At 39.0% G+C, this 22231-nt stretch overlaps 3 protein-coding genes and 2 long non-coding RNA genes across 6 annotated transcripts; 3 read left to right on the forward strand and 2 right to left on the reverse strand.

The window, feature by feature from the left end:
- The first annotated feature begins 762 nt into the window (after positions 1 to 762).
- Positions 763 to 4932, forward strand: cbll1 (Cbl proto-oncogene-like 1, E3 ubiquitin protein ligase). 2 transcript variants are annotated; one of them, XM_026362135.1, is made up of 6 exons: positions 763 to 835; positions 1721 to 1885; positions 2672 to 2778; positions 3149 to 3232; positions 3316 to 3389; positions 3603 to 4932. In XM_026362135.1, exons 1-6 carry the CDS (start codon positions 823 to 825, stop codon positions 4615 to 4617), a joined length of 1458 nt encoding a protein of 485 aa, XP_026217920.1. In that variant the 5' UTR covers positions 763 to 822; the 3' UTR covers positions 4618 to 4932. The 2 variants fall into 2 exon arrangements, with proteins under 2 accessions (XP_026217920.1, XP_026217922.1); XM_026362137.1 differs by having other exon boundaries at positions 1721 to 1867.
- Positions 4933 to 5845: 913 nt separating this feature from the next.
- On the reverse strand, positions 5846 to 12621 carry LOC113162846 (chloride anion exchanger-like). The gene is made up of 20 exons (XM_026361082.1): positions 12607 to 12621; positions 12216 to 12411; positions 11884 to 12023; positions 10995 to 11105; positions 10632 to 10792; positions 10384 to 10548; positions 10035 to 10187; positions 9730 to 9812; positions 9489 to 9636; positions 9106 to 9219; positions 8850 to 8927; positions 8439 to 8534; positions 8229 to 8335; positions 7962 to 8031; positions 7729 to 7821; positions 7555 to 7650; positions 7243 to 7464; positions 6969 to 7023; positions 6397 to 6533; positions 5846 to 5866 (listed from the first exon to the last, which is right to left on the reverse strand). Exons 2-20 carry the CDS (start codon positions 12341 to 12343, stop codon positions 5846 to 5848), a joined length of 2178 nt encoding a protein of 725 aa, XP_026216867.1. The 5' UTR covers positions 12344 to 12411; positions 12607 to 12621.
- Positions 12622 to 13069: 448 nt separating this feature from the next.
- On the forward strand, positions 13070 to 15123 carry LOC113163010. The gene is made up of 3 exons (XR_003298862.1): positions 13070 to 13199; positions 13487 to 13625; positions 14996 to 15123. It is a non-coding gene; the product is annotated as an uncharacterized LOC113163010 (long non-coding RNA).
- Positions 14264 to 22231, reverse strand: LOC113163009 (chloride anion exchanger-like). The gene is made up of 20 exons (XM_026361308.1): positions 22077 to 22231; positions 21199 to 21338; positions 20299 to 20409; positions 19997 to 20157; positions 19628 to 19792; positions 19378 to 19530; positions 19036 to 19118; positions 18597 to 18744; positions 18391 to 18504; positions 17854 to 17931; positions 17666 to 17761; positions 17359 to 17465; positions 16900 to 16969; positions 16610 to 16702; positions 16242 to 16337; positions 15455 to 15682; positions 15306 to 15360; positions 14986 to 15131; positions 14819 to 14878; positions 14264 to 14544 (listed from the first exon to the last, which is right to left on the reverse strand). The coding sequence occupies exons 1-20, from the start codon at positions 22205 to 22207 to the stop codon at positions 14512 to 14514; spliced, it is 2268 nt and encodes a 755-aa protein (XP_026217093.1). The 5' UTR covers positions 22208 to 22231; the 3' UTR covers positions 14264 to 14511.
- Positions 17811 to 18752, forward strand: LOC113163011. The gene is made up of 3 exons (XR_003298863.1): positions 17811 to 17954; positions 18408 to 18514; positions 18632 to 18752. It is a non-coding gene; the product is annotated as an uncharacterized LOC113163011 (long non-coding RNA).

Below are 22231 nucleotides of genomic sequence, written 5' to 3' on the forward strand. Positions count from 1 at the left end.
TGATGATGACTTATTCTCTATGCTGAACCACGCAAGTCTTAGTTGAGTTGATGGATTGTCTTTAGTTAACAATATATTTTTGTAAGTTTCAGAATAGACTTTACGCAAAGTAAAGTTACGTTTTCTATTTTTTTTTAGACTACAAAAAAATGTGTCAGTGCTCATTAATAACAAGCAAAACTTCATAATAAATGCCTGTACTGCATTATAAGGATACAATGAATTTATTATGTGTAAATGTAATAAACTACTGTTTGTTTATTTAGCTTGTATTTACTTAATTACCTTTTATTTACATTTTTTGCTTTGTACTTTATTTGCTGGTTAGATCAATAAAATGTTTTACTTTATACCTTTTGAATAATGACAAATGTCTCATCAATCATGATTATGGAAGTAAAGGAGGGCTATGCTGATTAGCCTTTAAAGAGCAAATGAATAGGACCTTAAAGCTCAAATGCAAATTCACATAGAAAATTCGATTGTTCATGTTTTTTAATCATCTGATCTTGTCTTTCTTGGGTATGACAAACACAATACAAGAAGAGAAAGACTTGTTTACATTTTGACATGAGAGGTTCACTGCATCAATGACTGGAGTTTTCAGACAAACTTGTGCAACATGAACATTTGAATATGAGCCCTAAAGTATCAAGTAAAAGTAGAAATCCTACAATCCTTTGTTGTTATGATGTGCATATATGTTTTTGTTTGTTTGTTTGAACACATTTTCTCCACTCGTCCCCTCTCTTCTTCCCTTTCCTCTCTCCTCTCCTCTAGCCCCGTTCTATCCCACAATGCATTGCGTTCGCTCGTTGAAATATGGACCAAAGCGGTAAGTAAAATGTCCAGTAGGGCCGACGTTAGCAAATGATCTATTTTGTGATACAGTTATCTACACAGTTACAGCTGTTTTTGTAGCAGTTGGTCAGATTATAACACACCATCCCCACAATATACACTTTTGCTACAGCATCGCATTATTTTCTAGAGCAGCGTTAAAGCTAACATTTCACTGGCTAGCTGGGGACTGGCTAGCAATGGAGTAGTTAACGCTAACATTGGATCATAAGTTAAGGGATTAGTCTTAAATGAAACTATAGGATGAGATGTATGGTACAACAAAGTCAATAACGTTACTATGTTGGATAAATAAACGTCGAACATTTTATGTTCTTTTAGTAGCTAGGTAGGCGTAACCGCAAGTTGCGATTGAGTTGGGGCGCGAATGCTAAATGATAGCATAATGGGTTCTAAGCTAGCTAAGATGTAATGAGTACTGACATAACTAGCAGCATTGGCTTAAACTTATGAGTCCCGCTTCTTGGCTTGTGAACGTAAATATATATAGCGATTAAGGGTACACTGGATGATTTTCGATTTCATAATATTAATCTATCCTAGCCGAGCTGGTTACTCAAACTTGAAATTGCTAACTTAGTTTGTTATTCCAGTTCTACCGTTACCCCAACTGGTATGTTGTGTTTTTGGAGCCCACTTCTAACTCTCCTTACGTGCTATGTTAGTCTCCGACTCCGATTCCACCCTTTGTAGTGATAATTTCAGTTCTGTACTGGCTAATCGTTCAGATGGGCTACTCTTATAAAATATCAAGTCATTTGAGCTCTCACGTTGAACAATTTTAAGTAGCTCCTGAATAAGATTGTAAAAAGAATGCAGTTTTTTTATTTTTTATATGTACTACAATTTGCCTCCACAGACAATGACCTTCAAGGCAGCGATGGGTCTGGGAGTTTGGGTGGCCCAGATGTTCGGAGACGAATCCCCATCAAACTTATCTCCAAGCAGCCACTAAGGAGCAAACCGCAGCCCCGCATACAGAGACCCAGCAGCAGACCCCCTAAAAGTGAGACTGGGGAAGATGGTAGGCTTATTCTGAAGTTCACCATGCGCTTTAGCATTTTTTTTTGTATTCTTTCGTAGGTCTACACTTGACTTTAATACGACAAGGGTCATTTTAGTTCTCTTGTTCCCTGAAGGATTCTCTTATGTGGTGATTCCTAGGACAAGAATAGTGTGTAGATTATTACAAACTATGAAAAAAATGTTAATCATTTTTAATATTCCTATATTGAGCAGTATGTGCAGCAATTATGTACTTTACCCCTTTAACACCAGAGGGCACCTGTGTATTTCCCATAGTGATTGTGACATAAGTGACTGAAGACATTCTCTTCACCTCATTTCAGTTATGTTTAGTGTAGCAAAGAAAAGGTATTACTTAAACATTGGTATTGATTGTTACTGACAGCATTGTTTCCTCAAAACAAATACAGTACTGTGTATTGCTACTAAACCTGGGTTAAGAACTGTCCAATGGAACAAGTTCATGTGGTCTGATGAGTCCAGATTTACTCTTCCAGAGTGATGGGCGCAAAATGGCAAAAAACGAATGCAACTCTGAACAGGAATAAATGTTGTGACATTGCAGAAGCGTATTAAAAAAATACCACAATATGTGCTATAATCAAGTAGAGAGATATTTTTCTATGCTAATTTTTTTAATTCTGGAAATATGCATAATTAACAGTAAATTGCTAGCCCTAGTCAGTTGCATACAGATGCGTATTAAATTAGAAGTCAATGGTGATCCTTTTTGTAGATGATGTGTTTGAATTCCACTTTAATACTTGTGTTTTGTGTTTTACAGATAATTTTGGGTTCAAGCAAGAAGACAGGTTTGACTGTGGTGCTAAAGCCGGCGATGTGTTTGCAAGTCAGAGGAGATTTCCCCAGCCGTTGTTTTGGGACTATAAGGTACAACAAGTGTGCCAGCTTTTTCAGACACATGGTGAAAGATACTCTAGAGAATCAAAAAAAAAGTACTTTGGGTTCCTCACACAGTCCAAAGGTCATATCTTATGAATATGTGTTAACTGGTAACTTCAATTTGCCCATAGTTTTGAATGTGAGTGTGAATGAATTTGTCTGTATGTCAGCCTTGTGAAAGACTGACACCTGTCCAGGGTGTATCCTGTCTCTTTACCAATGGCAGCTGGCATTGCCTCTGGCATCCCTGTGACTCTTAACTGCAATAGCAAGTGCATGGTTTAAACAAGTATCATCCTAGTTTAACTTGTGATGGGGGAATACACAAATGATTACTGCTTTGGTTCTTTTCCAACAGTTAAATTTGATTGGAGAAAGAGATGAAGTACCAATTCACTTCTGTGACAAATGTGGTCTCCCTATCCAGCTATATGGACGAATGGTATGTACTTTTTTTAACCTGACTCTATGCAGAAGTTCTTAATGATATGTCGATGTCTAACTCCTGCCCTCTTAACGCCTCAGATCCCCTGCAAACATGTTTTCTGCTATGACTGTGCTTTGCTTCATGAGAAGAAAGGAGAGAAGATGTGTCCAGGGTGAGATATTTAAAATGCTAGGTTGTTTTTGTGTTGCAGATATTGAAATTCCAAAAAAATCTTAAAAACCTTCATCACATTTGCTACAATTGTATTATTAATATCTGTATTCATTAATCTTCAATGGGATGTGTAGTATTTAGAATTGTGGCTTCTCACGTGTTTGCCTTGATTCTGCTTTGTTTCACCAACACCTTGTCCCTGTGTGTTCAGCCTCACGCTCTATAACTGCACAGATCCAGTGCAGCGCATCGAGCAGTGCCAGCGTGGTTCGCTCTACATGTGCAGTGTTGTGCCAGGATGCAAGCGCACCTACCTGTCCCAGCGTGACCTGCAGGCCCATGTCAACCACCGCCACATGAGGGCAGCAAAGTCTTCCACAGGCCGCCAAGAGCCTGTGCACATGCCCCCTTCATCTGAAGTCCCTGAACGATTCCGTGTGCCTCCACCTCACTTACCCAAGAACCATGTCCACCTCCCCAACCCACTCCAGCATGGCGGTCACGACCCCTACAGTCAGCCACCTCCCACTTCGCATGACGCTCCTCCCCCAACTTCTGCTCTTGGCCCCGAGACATTTCGCATTGCCACAGTAACAACCAGGAAACACAGCAATCTCATCACTGTGCCTATCCAAGACGACTCCTCATCCTCTCGTGAGCCCCACCCTGGTGGGCCAGTTCCTGGTCAGCCCCCTCACCATCACCCTGGAGACTATCCTGGCCAGCCACCTGTCGTGTCCCATTCTCACCACATGATGGCGCCACCACAGCAGCATTTCGGCCCCCCACCTCCCCCGCCGCCTCCTATCAGCCACCCAATGCAGCATCCTCCCCAAGGTTCTGGAACACCACACATGGTGTACAACCAGGCCCCACCTCCCCCCATGGCCACAGCTCCCCCACCAATCACTACACCACCAGGGCACATCATGGGTCAGATGCCCCCCTATATGAACCATCCACCCCCAGGACCTCCACCACAACACAGTGGGCCCCCTGTCAATGCCCCTCCACCTCATCACTACAACCCCAACTCCATGCAGCAGTTCCCTGAAGACCAGGGCACCCTCAGTCCCCCATTTAGTCAGCCAGGAGGGCTCAGTCCTGGGATGTGGCCTGCTCCAAGAGGGCCCCCACCACCAAGAATGCAGGGTCCTCCACCCCAGGGCCAGATGCCTGGACCACATCACCCAGACCAGGGTCGCTTCCGGCAGTATTATCAGTAAACTGCCATCTGAATGAATGGGCAACAGTGTGTGTCTTTGTGTTCCATACCACTCGTTTGAAAAATGTGATAGTAAACCTCAGGGTTACAGGATGTAGGACTTTTATTTTGATAATACCCTCCAGAAGCAAATGTGTGTCTGTGCTGCACATTTTAGTTAACTGTACTGAACTTCCCATTGAACATAATATAGACTTGGAGCAGAGCAGGAATGTCCCTTTTTTTTTAATAGCTTATATTTCTGTATATATATCAGCCGAATTCAAGCATATGTACTGTGCATTGAAAGATGTACTATGTCTCAATAAATTTTTAACAGCACATTTCTATCTCATCCTTAATTTGTTCTGCTAAAAACAACAGTTGACATTTAACACATTGACCGGTTCAAGGAGATACTCAGCTGTTATTAAAGTTATTATAGTTAAAGTTATTTTAGGAAATAAAACATTTGAGTAAAGGCTGGTGAAACTCTAGCTTCTGATACAATGACTGTCTTACAACTTAAATGTCTTTAAGCTAAAGTAATTATTGTGTGTGTGTAAACACGAAAACGGAGTTAAAGCACTCTTGTTTTTCAAGTGTATTACATTTATTTTGACATACAGGCAAGTGCACAAGTATTTGCACAGTGACATAAATTTGATCATTTTGCCACCACAGTGGATTAAAGGTGAAACATTCCTGTAGACTGTCAGCTTTAAGGGAGTTGTCACAAAATAATAACCCTAATCACCCAACTCTATGCTTGATAAAAGTTTCACCAATTTCAGGTGAGCATTTAAACAAACTAATATATTAAATTGTCCATTGCAGAACATTGAATGTGTTAAACATGTTTTAGGCAAACTCTCCTGTGGTCTTCCTGTTTTTGAGGCTTACCAGTGGTTTACATCTAGTGGTAAACCCTCTATATTTACTGTGGTGTAAGTCTTCTCCTCGTTGTTGACTTTGATTTAGATACGCCAACCTTTATGAGGGTGTTATTGTGTATGGATTTTTCCTTACGAGGAAAAGAATTCAGGCACTTTAAAAAACCTACGATAAAACTATAAACTTCAGTATACTTTACTAAAACAGTATTATAATATAAAATATTCTTTTACTAAAAATACAAAGCATTGTGTAGTGTTACATATGGAACAATAGATTGCAAAGGTGCAGTGCTTCAGCATTTCATCATCGTCTGTAGCTTAAGATTTGTCCTTGTGTGCCTGGAAACAGCTCTTCTAGAGTCTGGATTGTGACATCTGCAAAAAATAAAACAAAAATACACCAAGAACGACTTGTAAAAAGTGTAAAGTGAAACCAGGCACTGTGAGGTTACTGCTCCCATCAAAATGCTACACTGTCCTTCAGTTAACTGTAGTGATGCTAAACCATTTAGGGGCTTGTAAACCAGTACTAAAATTTTAAAATCAGTTCTAAATGAGACAAGGAGCCACTGTAAATATTCCAAAAAATGGGTGTAACATGCTTTCTTATATTTGTTTTGGTTAAACCTCTTAAACTGTATTTTATTTCAGCTGCAGGTTTTTTTTTTTTTATTGATTTCTTGTAAAGTCCAATTAAAATATAATAGACAGGATGAGACAGCACAAATCTTTTGATCATCACGTGCAAGAAGTGGTTTAATTTTCGCAATATTTTCTATATAGGCCATTCTTTCATCCAAGTATCAAGTATATTTTCAAGTATGTGATTTACGTTTATGCTTGTAAAGTCAGGTAGGTGGAGGTAGAGAATGATGTGCTATAACTCATAAATAGTTGTTTCTTACCACCCAGCCTTTATGCTTGTTCCTTCCGTGTTTTTCAAGTGCATGCAGCATAGCGTCATGGATGGTCACGAAGAACATAGAGGACTGAATCTCATCATCAAAGAACATGCAGCTGTGTAGTTTCTCAAGGATGTTCACTGTCAACAAATGCCAACGGTTAAAGGACTGTATTTATACTATATGTGCACGTCAAAATTTTCCTGCTATAAAGATGTGGAAAAAATTGTTTGTACCCATAATGGTCATTGAAATAACTTTAAACTGACAGAAGTAATAACAAATAAATATTAACTAATGAAAATCAGACATTGCTTTTGAGTTTGAGTTGCTCTTTAGTCAGCTGACCTTATTTTTCTGGGCACATAACGTTGCTGAACCTGGACCTGACCAGCAGCAGCGACCCCAGTTCATAGCACTGCCCCCACAGGCTTGTACAGTAGGCACTAGGCATGATCGGTCATGGAATTTATTCATACTTTAAGGGAAGGGTACCAACAATATTTTCCACATCTGAATAACTGTTCACATTGGGGTTTGGGCTGCTCTTTTTAAGAAATGTGAATTAAACTCACCATCACATGACACGATGTAAACATCCACGTCAATTCGGATTAACTCTTTGAGTGTCTGCAGTGAGAAGGTTTTTATTACATGAATAATACAATGATAATATCAAGTTCAATAGTATTTAACATAATTAAAATAAGATTGTAGCTCAGAGAAATCAGTTTCTTAGTGGAGTACCGATCTGTTCTGTTTTTCTTGTGTTATAGAGTAGCAATAGAAAGCAACAAGGTTCATGAACTCAATTTCTTGTATGTCACCTGAGTATTAAGGCTCTTTTACCGTTTTTAGTCCTTTCAGAGCAGAAATGTCCAGGAAGGAGACAGCGGAGAAGTCCAGGATCAGGCTGTGGATGTCCACTCTGGGAACACTGATATTTCCAGGTAGGTCTGCATTCCAGTTAATTTGGAACGGAAGGTCTTTTTGGTCAATGGGTCGATCAAACTCCTCCATGTTCATATCAGACTCGTCATTTGTTTGGTATAAAAAGCCACCGAAACCTTTCTGTTAGACAAAAAATCGAAACAAATTGCTGTTGGCTATATTTCCAAAGAAGGTACAGTAAATACATTTTATAGGTTTTATACAACACACCTCTGTAATCGGAATTTCGTTGTTCTTCACCAGTTTCTTGATTTGCCTGATGGCCTTGTTCCTCTTCCTTAGAACTCTTAAAGGGTTACATCCAATCTGGAACAACCAAGTGTTGATGTCATGTTTGCATACAGAGCACATAGGGAATTCCTAGACATGTCATACTGTACATACAGCCTGTTCAAGTTTCTCCCTGAAGAACTCGATGTTGGCGAAGAAGATAGGGGAGGGCATCTTTAAGATTTTCACTCCATTTGGCTCCAGTATCTAAGAAGAGAATGCGGCATCGTTAACAACTGATGTGAAATGTAAATCTTTAGAATACATTTCATTAGGTAAGCAAAAAAAAAAATCAACATCGTTCACACATAGTTACAACAGTAGATTATGAAACTCGATATATTTACATGTAGGTAATCCTTGCGATTTCTGTAGAGGTCAGTCCCAGGGAGGTTAGCCAAGACAGAACACATGGGACTAGAGGGAGACAGAGAGGGTTTAAGATGAATATTTTAACAGGTCAAAATATGAGACTATAAGACAACACACCTGTATTTGCTTTTTCATTGTACTATTCTATATAGTGCTTTTCATTCAATGTTCTCCTTATTTTCTTTTTGATGTCAGTTTGTCCATTAACCAGATGATATAAGATGTCAAAACATGTTAATTACAACTGAATCCTGAAGACAACAGTGAGCAGCTCCACTCCCAAGCCCACTGCCAGACCAATATCCAGTCCCAGCAGAGTGGCACCCAGGCATGTCCCCACCCACACCACCTACAGAGAAACACCTGACATCAAAAACTGGACTATGGCAAGTAAATGTCCATACAATTGAAATGTTAGATTAGAAACTCCAAGACGTTCACTGAAAACCTACACATTCAGTTTTGTCTCTTCTCCATAGATATGGGATTTCTCTGAACTGCATCAGCATGCCCTTCAAGTTGATGATAACCAGGGCACCCAGGACAGACTGGAGTCAAATCAAATATTAAAGAAAAATGCCTTAAGAATGAACATGGATGAAACGAGTCAGTGAAGATTCATCCAGGTGAAGTTGAGTCATGACAACTGGACTTCCTTCTTGTTGGGTCAAAACATGTCACTACTTATCCAAGTAGCTTCTTCAGTCTGAGGATAGTTGGTTGGTTGTTAATGTGAAAAATAATACATTTGTGGTCTCCAACCAACTATCCTCAGACTGAAGAAGCTACTTTGATGAGTACTGATATGTTTTGACCTAACAAGTAGAAAGTCCACTTCCAGAGACTGATGAAATGAGTCTCACCCTGGGAAGCGGCTCCAGCAGGAACCCAAGTGCCACAGTTACAATCATCGCCATCATGGCTGAGAGCAGCCCTGCGATCTGCATTAGTAAAAACAGTTAATGATTGACTTTCAGATGCAAGTGAAAGAAAGGATGTGATATAAAAACATTCCAGTAAACCATTTGGAGAAAAAAACATCTGCAGACAGTAATCTAGTGATCATTCAGACCTGTAGTAGCAAACAGCTACTGCAAATGGTGAGAGATGTTTGCCGACCTGTGTTTTGCCTCCTGAGCTCTCTTGCACGGCTGTTCTGGATAGCGCTGTGCTGGCTGCAAATGCCTTGAAGCTTGCACCAAATATGTTGCTAACCCCAAATGCAATGAGCTCCTGGGATGGAAGAATGAAAAATTAAGTTATGTTAAGTTCAGTAAAAGATTTCCTTTGTTTTATTTCTAATGACCCAGCTTGAGCTACTTTGCTATGTGTCACCCATGGAAGCTGACACGCAAACTTCACATAAAAACAAAATTCTGTGTAACTTTATATGATCATGAGCACAATTATGAGTCTTCTTCACTTTGTATCAGTCACCAATTAACTCAGTTTCCTCCATCGCAGCCAGATAAGAATATACAGTGATATTATATGTAACTCACCTGGTTGCCGTCAATAGTGTAATCATGTTTGATGGCGTAGACTTTGGCCACAGAGAAGGCAACGGCAAATCCCACTATGGCTATTGGAAAGGCATCCACAGCGCTGTCCTGCCAGACTTCCACGCTGGGTGTAATGGGAGGCTGGTACCTGAAAGATAACTGTGCTCAATTGTGGATTTAAGAGATGTGAATTGCACGTTTAACACCAGCACATAGATTTGCAGGAGAACATCACACTTACCCACTAGTCATGTTTCCAACAACATCAATACCGTATCGCTCCTCGAAGTTGCAGGCATATGACACCCCACAAGCTACAACAGTCTGTGGGAATATGAGAAGACAATTGAGGATCTATAAAAAAAAAAGTCAGATTGACTAAAAGAGGAGACCTTAGTTTTCTTCCTTGACCTTCTCAAATAAAGAAGGGAGCTTCCTGGTTTTGGGTGAAACAGACTTACTTTCCAGGCAGCGACTGGCATTAACCAATCATATGTATGTTATACTTTGGAAACGTTGAGTGTTTCCATTCAAGGAATCACTCACCACCATGACCTCTATGGGGATGGGCACTGGTAGTTTGGCTCTGTATCTGTCATTTAGCTCCTTCACAATGAACACCACTACCATGATCAATATGGACATCACCAGGTCACAGATATTGGTGGAGGTGATCTGGCCAAAGATGTTCTCCAGAGTCTGTGCAAAAGAATCAGAAACAGTTCACTCAACACTTTGAGCATGATAAAACACACCACGCATACTGAACAACAATATTTGGTTCTTCATTCATTCTTCACCAGTAAAACTGTGCTATGGATGAATGAATCACAGTTATTGCTGAAAGTGATCTGATGAGTTTAAAAGTTTAGTTCAACAGTGTTCTTGGACTCACCCTTATTATAGCGAATGGACCACTATAGCCTGGGACTACTAATCCCAAAACAAACTTGAGCTGGGACACCAGGATCTGGATGGCAGCTGCAGTGGTGAAGCCAGACACCAGAGTGTCCGACAGGTACACAACGATAAAGCCCACCTGTAGAAGTCCCATTGCAAGCTACATGAGAAGAAGAAAAAAAGCTCGGTGTGAAAACGGATCCAAAAACTTCACAAGAAAATGACAAACGGAGCCAAATGTACCTGGAAAATCCCCATGAGGAAGGTCACAGAGGAAGCCACCAGGACTCTCTGCTCATCTGGCTCAAGACCCTCAAAGCTTGTGAAATTTGCAGGTGATCCTCCCACTGGGACCAGGCGGTCAACAACAGAACCCACCATGAGGCTCAGAACTGGGAAGGGGCCTGCAGGGAATGAGTGTAGAGGGGTGGGTGGGGAGTACTGTGTTAGTCTTAGCTCCATTATCAGATCAATAACATTTTCTTGTATAGATCATATTTAATGTGACATCACTTCAAATTTCAATCTAATTCAAATCAAGTTATTTTTTTCACAAAGAGATAAAAACAAAATGTTTCACAGTGACTGTGGCATTGAAACACGTACCTACAGATATGTGTCTCGAGGTACCAAGGAAAAAGTAAATGAGCATTGGGAAGAAAGCTGCATAGAGTCCGTAGCTTGGAGGCAGAGAGGCCAGCATAGCGAAGGCAAGTCCTGAATGGGACCAAAGCAAAACGACAAACACACAATTAAGTTGGAATTCATATTTACCACATCATATAACCTGTGACGTTGCATGCTAAACTTTGGTAAAGTCCATGTTGAGGTCATAGAAATTAAAATATTTTTACAAGGATAAGTTCATAGTCAAGTTAAAATTGATCAAAATTCAACTAATGTATGAATTTCAGCTTTAGAGTTACCTGATGGCTGCAAAATTATGTTTTTATTTTATACAGACTTATGTGTCATTTAATTACTTTCATCATAAATATTACTAATAATACCAGTAATAGCATTAAAAATGGTAGACGTAATTCAAAACCCCTTTTCCACTTGTCAAAAATGTATATTTCACTGCAGTTTGTAGTTATCAGTTAGATAACTACACGGTATCGTACATCGTAAATGCAGGTTAATAAGTTTACTTGCCTGCTCTTGTACTTCTTTTAGTTGTTATGGCTGTTTAATTGTCTTAGTTGGGATATATATATATATTTTAATCAGTGATTTCACTTGCTGTTACAAACACATACATAAGAAGATATACAGTATATTTAACCCTATATATAGCAACATCTAAAAATAGTGGAATTCCAAATATAGGCTACTGGATTAAGTTTTTATTTACAACCATAAATGTAAATACAAATCAATTATAATAGCTGTTTTTCCATGATACTATGGTCAAGGTGTTCTCCTACACCAAATTCCTTCCAGTTGCACCATTAATGCTGGGAGCTTTCAGTGCCTGACTTGTCCTGGTCCTCACCTTGCATGATGGCCACCAGTCCAGTGCTGATCCCAGACACCACATCACCCAGCAACCATTCCTTAATTCTGTAGATTTTCATCCAGCCGATTATAGGTAGAAAAGACAGTGCTGTGTTCTTGACGCGCTTTGAATCACAGCTGTATTCAACACACACACACACACACAAACACACACACACACACACATATAAAAGGTCTTAAATACACCTTTTTCTTTACTGCTACTAATGTTTGCATAAAAGAGATGAAATTATCACCTATAGACACAAACTATTCAAAAACTCAAGAGTGCAGGTCATCGGGTCCAATCTCTGAAGGGGCCTCACTTACGTAAGATACCCCCGGACATGGTCCAGGATGGTTTTGTGCACCCTGTAGACTTTCTCGTGATCTTCATCGAAGCTGTCCTCAGAGTACACGCGTCTGGCCACCACGTAGTCTTTCCTCAAAGTTGCCATCGTCACACTTCAGAAGTGAAATCCCAGTATAACATGAAAAGGTTCTGGAGACAGATCCCTTGGAGAACCTTTGCCCAGTGCAGATTAGTATGTGTGTCTGTTTATGTGTATCTAATCTGCAATCTGAGATCAATGTCATCACCATGTTACTTTTGTCTTCTCTCAGTTTAATAATTAACAAAAGGCAGATTTATGATTTATTGTGCAGATACATTAAAAAAACATTTGTCAGTCCAAAATATCCTGGTCCAGGACCCACCTACTGAATTTATGGTTTCCATGGCTGCTCTATTATTCTCCTCAGTTTGATAAGCACTTCTACTGTACCTCCATGGTTGATGGTGTCAATAGGTTCAACCTTTTAATAAACTTTAATAAAAAAATTTAAATAATAAATAAAAGTCACACAGTCTATCACACCCCAGATCATAGTAGTACTGCTAAATCATTATTCATGCACAGAAGTGGGTAGTAACGCGTTACATTTACTCCGTTACATGTACTTGAGTAACTTTTTGTACTTCTATGAGTAGTTTTACTGCACCATACTTTTTTACATTTACTTGAGTATTTTTGTGAAGAAGTAACGCTACTCTTACTCCGTTACACTCAGCCTAGCGGGAAAAAAAGCCGTCAGTCCTGGTAGGAACAAAGATGGCGGAGCTTTCTATCAGCGACGCTACAACTTAAGAGGATGAACAACCCCTGGCCTCGTGTTAAAAACATGTTTCGTTTACACACAGTGAATACGAACAGCTCATGCGGTGCCTTCTCTGTCTGCTTAAATGTTAAATGTTTGGACATTTAACATTTAAGCGTATTAAACTCAACGTTTAATCTGAGGAAACATGTCGCGGTGAGTTTAGCTGTTTCATTTAATGTTGCAATGTTAGCATATTTAATTAGCAAGTAAGCTAAAGGCTAAAAACACAAGTTTACTGGATAAGTAGTTACAGAAATGTCCTGTATGAATGGATTTGTTCATTATATCGTTAATATTGTTTATATCCTATATTTTTGATTAAGTTCACTTTAGCAAATGGAACTGAATGTGTTGTTTGTTATTGTTGCTGTCATCAGCAGTTCAGTGTGTCAGTGACTAAACCACAGGGTGGTGAGAGTTAGAAGCTCAGGCTTCCACAGTCCTTGAACTCATCAGACCTCATCTAGACACAGAGTTGGATGATGTCAGCACAAACAGGAGCCTCTCTGATGAAGATGACTTCTTAGGATCCGTGGGGTCAGGAAAGACAGAAGCACCTTTCATGTCCATCCACTGCAGGTATGGATCTATTGCGTACCTTTCCTCATTCATCTTATTTTATTATTTGCAATGTCTGCATTACATTACTGCATTCTGCACTGGCTGCAGTGTTTACGTAGTTTCTAAGAAAATAACTAAATAAATCGGACATTACGAGTTACTCAGTACTTGAGTAGTCTTTTCACCGAATACTTTTTTACTCTTACTTGAGTAATATTTTGGATCACTACTTTTTACCTCTACTTGAGTAATGTTATTTTGAAGTACAGCTGTTCTTACTTGAGTACAATTTTTGGCTACTCTACCCACCTCTGTTCATGCAGTAATTATCCAATGGGAGACTCTTACCTATTTGCTTAGTTAAATCTAGGAGTTGTTATTTTGGACAGTGGGCAGTGTATATATAAAGTATATTGCACTGTGTTGTGCTGTGGAACATTGGGAAAGAAGCTTAGAAATATACATATATGTACAGGAGAGAGAGTGCCAGTGCTCAGAACTCAGGGAAGCTTATACAGGATGACTGGAGGACTGAGCAAAACATAAACTGTGTATGTTATTATATTTTTAATGCTAACTGATTTATTCTGCTGCACATTCATTCTTTCTCACATTACTTTTTTCCCCGAACAAAAACATGCCTTTGAGACCAAGTGTGCCAAAAAGTTGTCATTTATTGTCATCATGAAAATATAATAATACAGCATGTTAAAATACATTGCACCTAAAAATTCTACAAACGCACTATGTACAGTATAAAAAAACAACATCGAATCAGTTTTCTTACAGTGAATTCTGCATATGTAAACATAGATTGTCAAATGAATAAAGTGAAAAATCTCATAATTCCATCAGTGTGTTGTACTGTTTGCTGTTTTCCTCCAGAGGTCTTCTCAGCCAAACGTTAGAATCTGGTTTCTGGACAGGGACCCTGTGACTGGAGAAAGACATGTTTTAGCCCATTATATATTGAAAACATGTCAAACTGCAAGAACAGGAACTTTTTCTTTTCCTCTCTCTGCTGCTTTTTTTTTTTTATCTTGTTGCCAGATCAACAGGCAGAACAATAAAGCAAATAAAACACTAAAAGAAATAAGTTAATGTTTTCCCTATAAGCCATATAAAGCATTGTGAGTGTGGTAAATTCCTGAAGTACAAGTATAACAAACCATATTAAGAGCTGCTGCTCCCAAATAAAAATAAATACTCACTGTTCTGTCTCTGGTCCTGAAACTGGTGCCAGGATGGTGAACGGTGACTGTTGTTAAAATCTGCAGAGCAACATAAAGAGTGAAGTATTTTGTATCCCATATTTAAAACACTGAAATATGAGCTGCATTTGATTTTTACAAATGTAATGCATAATTGTTTTCTTCACCTTTTCATAGTTTGACTTCTTCTCTGTGGACTCTGGATGTTTCTCCAGGATGTGCAGCATGGCGTCGTGCAGCGTCAGGAAGAACATGGACGGCTGAACTTCGTCGTCAAAGAAGCAACAGTGATAGAGTTTCTCCAGGATGTAAGCTGCAAGGTGAGGAGGAGAGGCCAGTCAGTATGAAATCTTTTGTAAAACCAATCAACAAATGGCATTCCTTAGTCTAGTACTGTAAATCGATCTTGTTGAATTTATATTCTTGGCTCAAGACTGTTCTTTACACCAGAGGTCAATATGCATTGGGTATTCGGAATGATACTTACGATCACAAGCAACAATGTAGACATCAATTTCAACCCGAATCAGTTCTTTCAGTGCCTGCAAAGACAAAAATAAGTTTCTATGATTAAAAAGTCTCAGTGAAACAGTATTCTCCAGTACCTGTCTTTGATGCTGTTCCTAAAAAACTCACTGTTTTGAGTCCCTTAAGAGCAGAGATGTCCAAGAAGGAGACAGCAGCAAAGTCCAGAATCAGGCTGTGGAGGTCCACGCTTGGAACAACTATGTTGGCTGGAAGTTCGGCGTTCCAGTCGATCCGCACTGGAAGGTCCTTAAAGTCAGTCGGCAAGTCCAGCTCCTCCATGTTGCTCTCATCCTCTGATTCTTGGATAGGTCCACAAGAGGTATTCAGGAAGCCTTTCTGTTATGGGGAAAAACATGTTGTCAGCTGTTTTATTTAGTTTTTCTCTTGGTGGTGTAGTCTAGCGGCTGCTGGATGAAAGGCATCCATCATAGTGTAATTCTTCCTTCCTCCTTTTTATCTTCCTCATTGTGTGTGTTTCAGCCATGTGAGAAAGTATTGTGTAGGAGAGATTTGCCTCAACTATAAATGAGCTGTGTTGTCATGACTCAGCTACAAAGAAGTGGGAGCAACAAGCTTGGCAATACATGGCACTTTGCAATAGTCTCAATCAGTTGTTTACATGTACTTGTTGATTAGATAGGGGGGAATAATTGTACTTGCGCAACTAACATTGTTAATTTATTTCATTATTTTTAAGGCATTGTCTGACCTTTTGTACTTCATAAGGCATAACTATAGCCATCACGTTGTAAACCTTCAAGGACAAGTTGTAGACATGTTGTAAAATGAAACACAACAAACCGTCATCACCGCAGGGCTTGTCATGCCATGTTCACACATTTACATTACATTTTATGGCTATTATGAGTGAACCAGTGAATGAGTCATTACTTACTGATGTCCACTGCAAGTCACCCTTCTTTAGGAGTTTCCGGATCATCCTCAGTGCTTTATTTCTCTTTCTCAACACTCTCAGGGGGTTAAATCCAACCTTAGAAGAGATCAGCATGACATGAATCAAAAGAATAATACAATGATACAATCAGGTAAAAGATAAGATTTATGAAGTTCTATTTTTCCATTCCGTGGTTTTACAATATGCCCGTTCAATGTGGGTCATTTTCACAGCAGCATTTGAGGTTTATTTTACTGTGCTCCACACCCGATTTGCTAAAATGGTGGGGCTTGGGTAAGGATAACTATTTTACATGAGATGTAAATTATTTACAAAAATACAACACTCAGTAGCCACGTGAGACTTACAGCTTCCACTAACTTGCTCCTGAAGAACTCGATGTTGGCAAAGAAGATTGGCGAAGGTATGCGGAAGATCTTCACTCCCTCTGGCTCATATATCTGTGGAGGGGCCTTACCATTAACATCACACTGAAGTGTAAAAACATTTTTACTGGAGCTATGCGCTGGATAATTACAAATTAAAGCAAACAATGCAGCTAATGAGTGCATATTTAAGGCCTTTATTGCACCAATGTGGTAGAAGCACTGTGGTTTAGCAGGGTTCATGTAAATTAGTTGATGACAAACCAACTTACATCAGTGTAGTCCTTTCTGTCCTTGTAGATGTCAGTTCCTCTGATGTTGGCCAGCACACTGCAGCGAGGGCTGAAAGACATCACATTATATTTGATTAAATTCAAATGTATTCTTATTGTGCTGGGTACAGGTACAAAGTCAATTAAAAAGTTAAAGTTAGCATCCAAACACAAGTTTAAAGAAATATAATTGCTTTGCACAAGTTGCAGATATGTTTAAGACAGTATTAGTACAGTATTTTGTTATAAATCAAAGTACATTTTAACATTATGATGGTACTAGATAAAAGCTAAGATTACTAAAGATTATCCTCCATAAATGTATTCTCAAGGTTGTTGAGCTATTTGAGTCTAATGGACTAATCAACAGCCTTATAGCCATTGCGTGTTAAAAGAGAAGTGCAAAGTTCTAAAGTTCTGATTCAACAAAAAGTAAAGAGTTGGTGTTCAGGTACTAACAACTGGGCCCTGATGACGACACTGATCAGCTCCATTCCGAGGCCTACAGCCAATCCAAGATCCAGCCCCAGTATGATGGATGCAAAACAGGTACCCAACCAGACCATCTGGACATGGACAAAGATGAGAAACAGAAGGGACTTTTATAAAACAGGCCATGTGATTTATTATTTATTTATATATATATATATATATATATATATATTTGCATCTGCTAGGTTACACAAAATGGCAATAGTAATTATTCGAATGTAGTAATTTCAGGCTTTTAAAGCTTTCTTTATAACTGCTTTGTGTAAAGACTTACACAGTCGGGTTTGTCCCTCCTCCACAGGTAGGGCACTTCGCTGAACTGCATCAGCATACCCTTCAGGTTGACGATGACCACAGCACCCAGAACAGACTGTAAAAATAATGGGTCAACAATTTCCAACCAGTCCAGACTCCAAAGATGAATTTTATATTAGCAGAGTATGAAGGAGCTCTGATTTTTACCTTGGGAAGTGGCTCCAGCAGGAATCCAATGGCCAAAGTGACAATCATCACTATAATAGCTGACAGTAAACCTGCTACCTGCAAATGACAGAGGAGTTATAGTAAGTTAAAGAGCAGAGATGATGAATTCTCTAGTACTACATGCAGGGGATTGTCTACTGTATTATAATTTTAAACTGAAGATGAACCGCCCAATTCAAAACCCAAAATGGTACACTCATCCCAGTTTTTGTGAATCAGTATGACTAAGTCTGGGTAATTAATAAGTGCTGAGAGCTTTTCAACTTGCAGCCCTGTTGCACTGAGACACTTTGTAGTTAATCTGTTATACTTCTGTTGTATTCTGTATCCTGTATCTACTCAAAGTAAAGGACCACCAAACTTTCAAATGTGAAACACTAGAGGTCAATGTTGTTCAGAATTTTAAAAGGGTCCTCATTGTGAATATGATTAATTGTGTGTTTTTGTTTTTTATTTATTAATAGGTACTAGTATTTATTTATTTATTTATATTTTATATTTATTTAATTTCTTTACCTGCGTCTTGCCCCCAGTGCTCTCCTGCACTGCGCTCCTGGAAAGAGATGTACTTGCAGCAAAAGACTTAAAGGAAGCTCCAAAGATGTTGCTAACGCCAAAAGCTATCAACTCCTAAGACCAGGTGAGAGAGAAAACACGCTTTGTTAACCAAATCACCTGAGCCCTTTACCTTTAATATTGTAAATTTGAGAAATGTAATATACCTGGTTTCCATCTATGGTGTAATCATGTTTTACAGAATAGACCTTTGCCACAGAGAAAGCCACAGCAAAACCCACTATAGCCATGGGAAATGCTTCCACTGCTGTCTCCTGAAGAATATGTATGTTTGGGGCCACTGGAGATTCATATCTAAGATGGTAAAAAACTGTTAGTGGGACACTGTAATTCTATAAATTAAATATAATTTAGAATATGATTTTACCATTGCTTACAGAGATACTACTACAGGCAACATTCTTTATTTAGTTTCAATATTTCAACCCGTGTTATGGATTTTATAAGGGTTGAATGTATTTTCATCTGGCAGTTGCAGGAATAAGCTTTACAGTAGTTAAAACCAGTTAAAACAATGGGGATTACTGTTACTTTATATATGTTACATGTTTGATATTTTTAAAAATTAACATCTTAATGTCTCACCCTTTTGGAATATGGCCAACAGTGTCAATACCATATCTCGTCTTGAAGTCAAAGGCAAACGACACTCCACATGCAATGACAGTCTGAAAATGATACAAATCACTCAGTGATGGCTGATATTGTTATGAGTGAACTATATCTAGTTTACAGATTATGTGCAATTTCCTTAATTGAAGTGAATGATCTCATAATTCCCATTAATTACAGTATTTTATCACTGACTCTCATTTCCATCACAGTCATAAAAATCACAGCTAATATAAATGCTGTTCTTTTGACATCATATTTATGTGTAACAAGCAACGGAAGTGGGTATTAGTCATGTTGTGAAATGTTGCTCACCATGATGACCTCTATGGGGATCGGGACAGGCAACTTGGATTTGAATCTGTCATTTATCTCTTTTACGATGAACACCACCCCCATGATCACCAGAGAGATAACCACATCACAGACATTTGTGGAGGTAATCTTGTTAAAGATGATCTCCAGGGTCTAAAAAAGAAGAAAAAGAGAGATCCAACAGATAAATGATCCATATTCCTCAATATGATAAACTGTTAAAAAAAGCTTTAAGCTCTTCTCCCCTTACATATATGATAGACAATGGTCCGCTAATGCCTGGGACCTGCAAGCCCAGCACAAACTTAAGCTGCGACACCAGAATGTGGATGGCAGCTGCTGTGGTGAAACCGGACACCAGAGTGTCGGACAGGTACATGACAACAAAGCCCACCTGTAGCATCCCCATCGCCAGCTGAAAGAGAAGGTCACGGTAAGTTCAGAAATCTCTGGATTTAAGTAGAATTGCTAATAACTTTGAGATGTGTTCTTTAATATGTGGAAGAGGTTTCTAGAAGTGTTGTTAATCATGGCTTCTACAAATTTTGTTTTAGAAATGTTTTAGAAACTCTTTGTTGATCTACTGACAACTTGTTGGAAATCAGTGCATGTGTTTTACCTGCATGATACCAGTGAGAAAGGTCACAGAGTATGCCACCAGCACTCTCCGCTCGTCTATGCTCAGACCTTCAAACGCTGTGATGTTCAGAGGTTGACCTTCATCTGGCACGAGCCTAGTGACCACCGAGCCAATCATCAGACACAGGACTGGGAACGGACCTACAGAGAGGGAAGAGGTGAGATAGCAGGTTGTAGTTCTAGGCTTTTGAGAATTCGAGAACACACACACACACACACACACACACACACACACACACACACACACACACACACACACACACATTGATATGCAGGCCTTACCAACTGAAATATGTCTGGAAGTGCCAAGGAAAAAGTAGGTGATGACAGGGAAGAAAGCAGAGAAGAGTCCATACCAGGCTGGAAGGGAGGCCAGCAGACAATAGGCCAGCCCTGAAGCACAAAAAACATACTTTAATCATACACTTGTATATATTTCATGCATAGTTTTAGTGTAAAAAGTGTGTAGAAATTGAATAAAATGTGGAAAGTGCTGTGTAACTCACTGAATTCAAACTAAGCCATACCAACATACATAACAATATGTGTAATAATAGTAACCTGCCGCTAAAGATACTGTAGTTAAATACTGAACAGAGTAAATACAGATATGAAGGTAAAGCCCGACTGTAAAGTTATCAAAACTTATCAGATAACACATAACTGCATATGATAAAATGGCACCATTTAGTGTCAGGAACACAGAATGTTATACATTTTCGTTGACCATGTCGAAAACCCACCTCTAGCATAAAGTTAAAATGAGGCAAATACTCTGTGGGAGCTCTGGGCAAAGAAACCTATTGAGGCCCCTCACTGTATAGATAGGGTTTGCCTCACCTTGCTTAATGTCTCTGTGCATGACTCTGCATGTGACAGTGAGTATGACTGTAATTACAATCTGTCATGCAGTGGGAATGAAGCAACTGATAAAAGTTTCTTCAGGATGGTTAGAATGTGTTTTCATGTGGAAAGTTGAAATTCCAAAAGTTTTCCCTTTCTCTCCTAATTTAGAATGATCACCTATGTCAACGTTGTGGACCTTGACACTGTTAACTCTACTGACGACGGACTGACACACGCCTGCGATACATGATGCTGCCAGCAACCAAAGGTGAGCTTCACTATGGCTCTGTAACGTGCTCTGTTATCCCCTACAATGCCACCACGCTGACCAATCACCTTGTAGCACAGCGACCAGACCAGTGCTGACCCCAGACACAATGTCGCTGAGAAGCCACTCTTTGATCCGGTAGATTTTCATCCAGCTAATGACTGGCAGAAGAGAGAGGGCTGCATTCTTGGCTCGTTTGGAATCACATCTACAATAATTAAAAAAATAAAAATAAAAATAGAAATCATTTGGATCATTATTGACAGTAGTGGAATATTAAGTGAATTTTATTATACTTTTAAATGGAGTATTTCCATTTAATGCTGCTTAATAATTCATATTAACTCAATAGTATTTATTTTGCATATACAACACATATTAGTTTATTAAAATATCATGTATTGTAACAGAAGTAGCAGTTAGTAGTTAGTTAGTAACAGTTAGGCAGGTAAAATTACTTTCACCTTGTCCTACTATACAACATTAAAATGCTATTTATGTACAGTGAAACTCTAGAAGCCTGATAATATAACGTAATGTAAGTAATGATACTTTTCTTAATGTTGTAATGATAGAACAGCCTACTTCTTCCTGCCTTGGTCTTTGCATATTTATTAAACAGTAAACAGGAGTGAATCACATTTAAAGCAAGCGTATTAGGTTTCGGTTTACATAGACAATTAAAACATCCAAAGCTATAAGAAGGACAGATTGAAGACAGAAGTTAACATAAAGCACCTCACAATAGGGAATGAGTAGCAAGCCACTCTGTCATTTTTTGTGCTAATTAGAAATGACAACAAAGTATTTAATTATTTTGAACACAAAATGGTTAGGCATATATCAATTAGTTAGAATTATAGTAAAGAATAAAATATCATATCATAGAGGTAACTATGATTAAAAACTATGAGGAACCCAAAGCATTGCCAAAGCTGCTCCTTACGTGAAGTACTGCTTGACGTGGTCCAGCATGGTCTTGTGGTGCCTGTAGATCTTCTCGTGGTCCTCAGCGAAGGAGTCCTCCGAGTACAGCGGCCTGGCCACGACATATTGCTTAACTCCTGGGCGCATCATTTTGCCTCTGCTGCCTGGAGGACC

Source organism: Anabas testudineus, chromosome 23 (genome assembly GCF_900324465.2).
Source record: "Anabas testudineus chromosome 23, fAnaTes1.2, whole genome shotgun sequence".
NCBI lineage: Eukaryota > Metazoa > Chordata > Actinopteri > Anabantiformes > Anabantidae > Anabas > Anabas testudineus.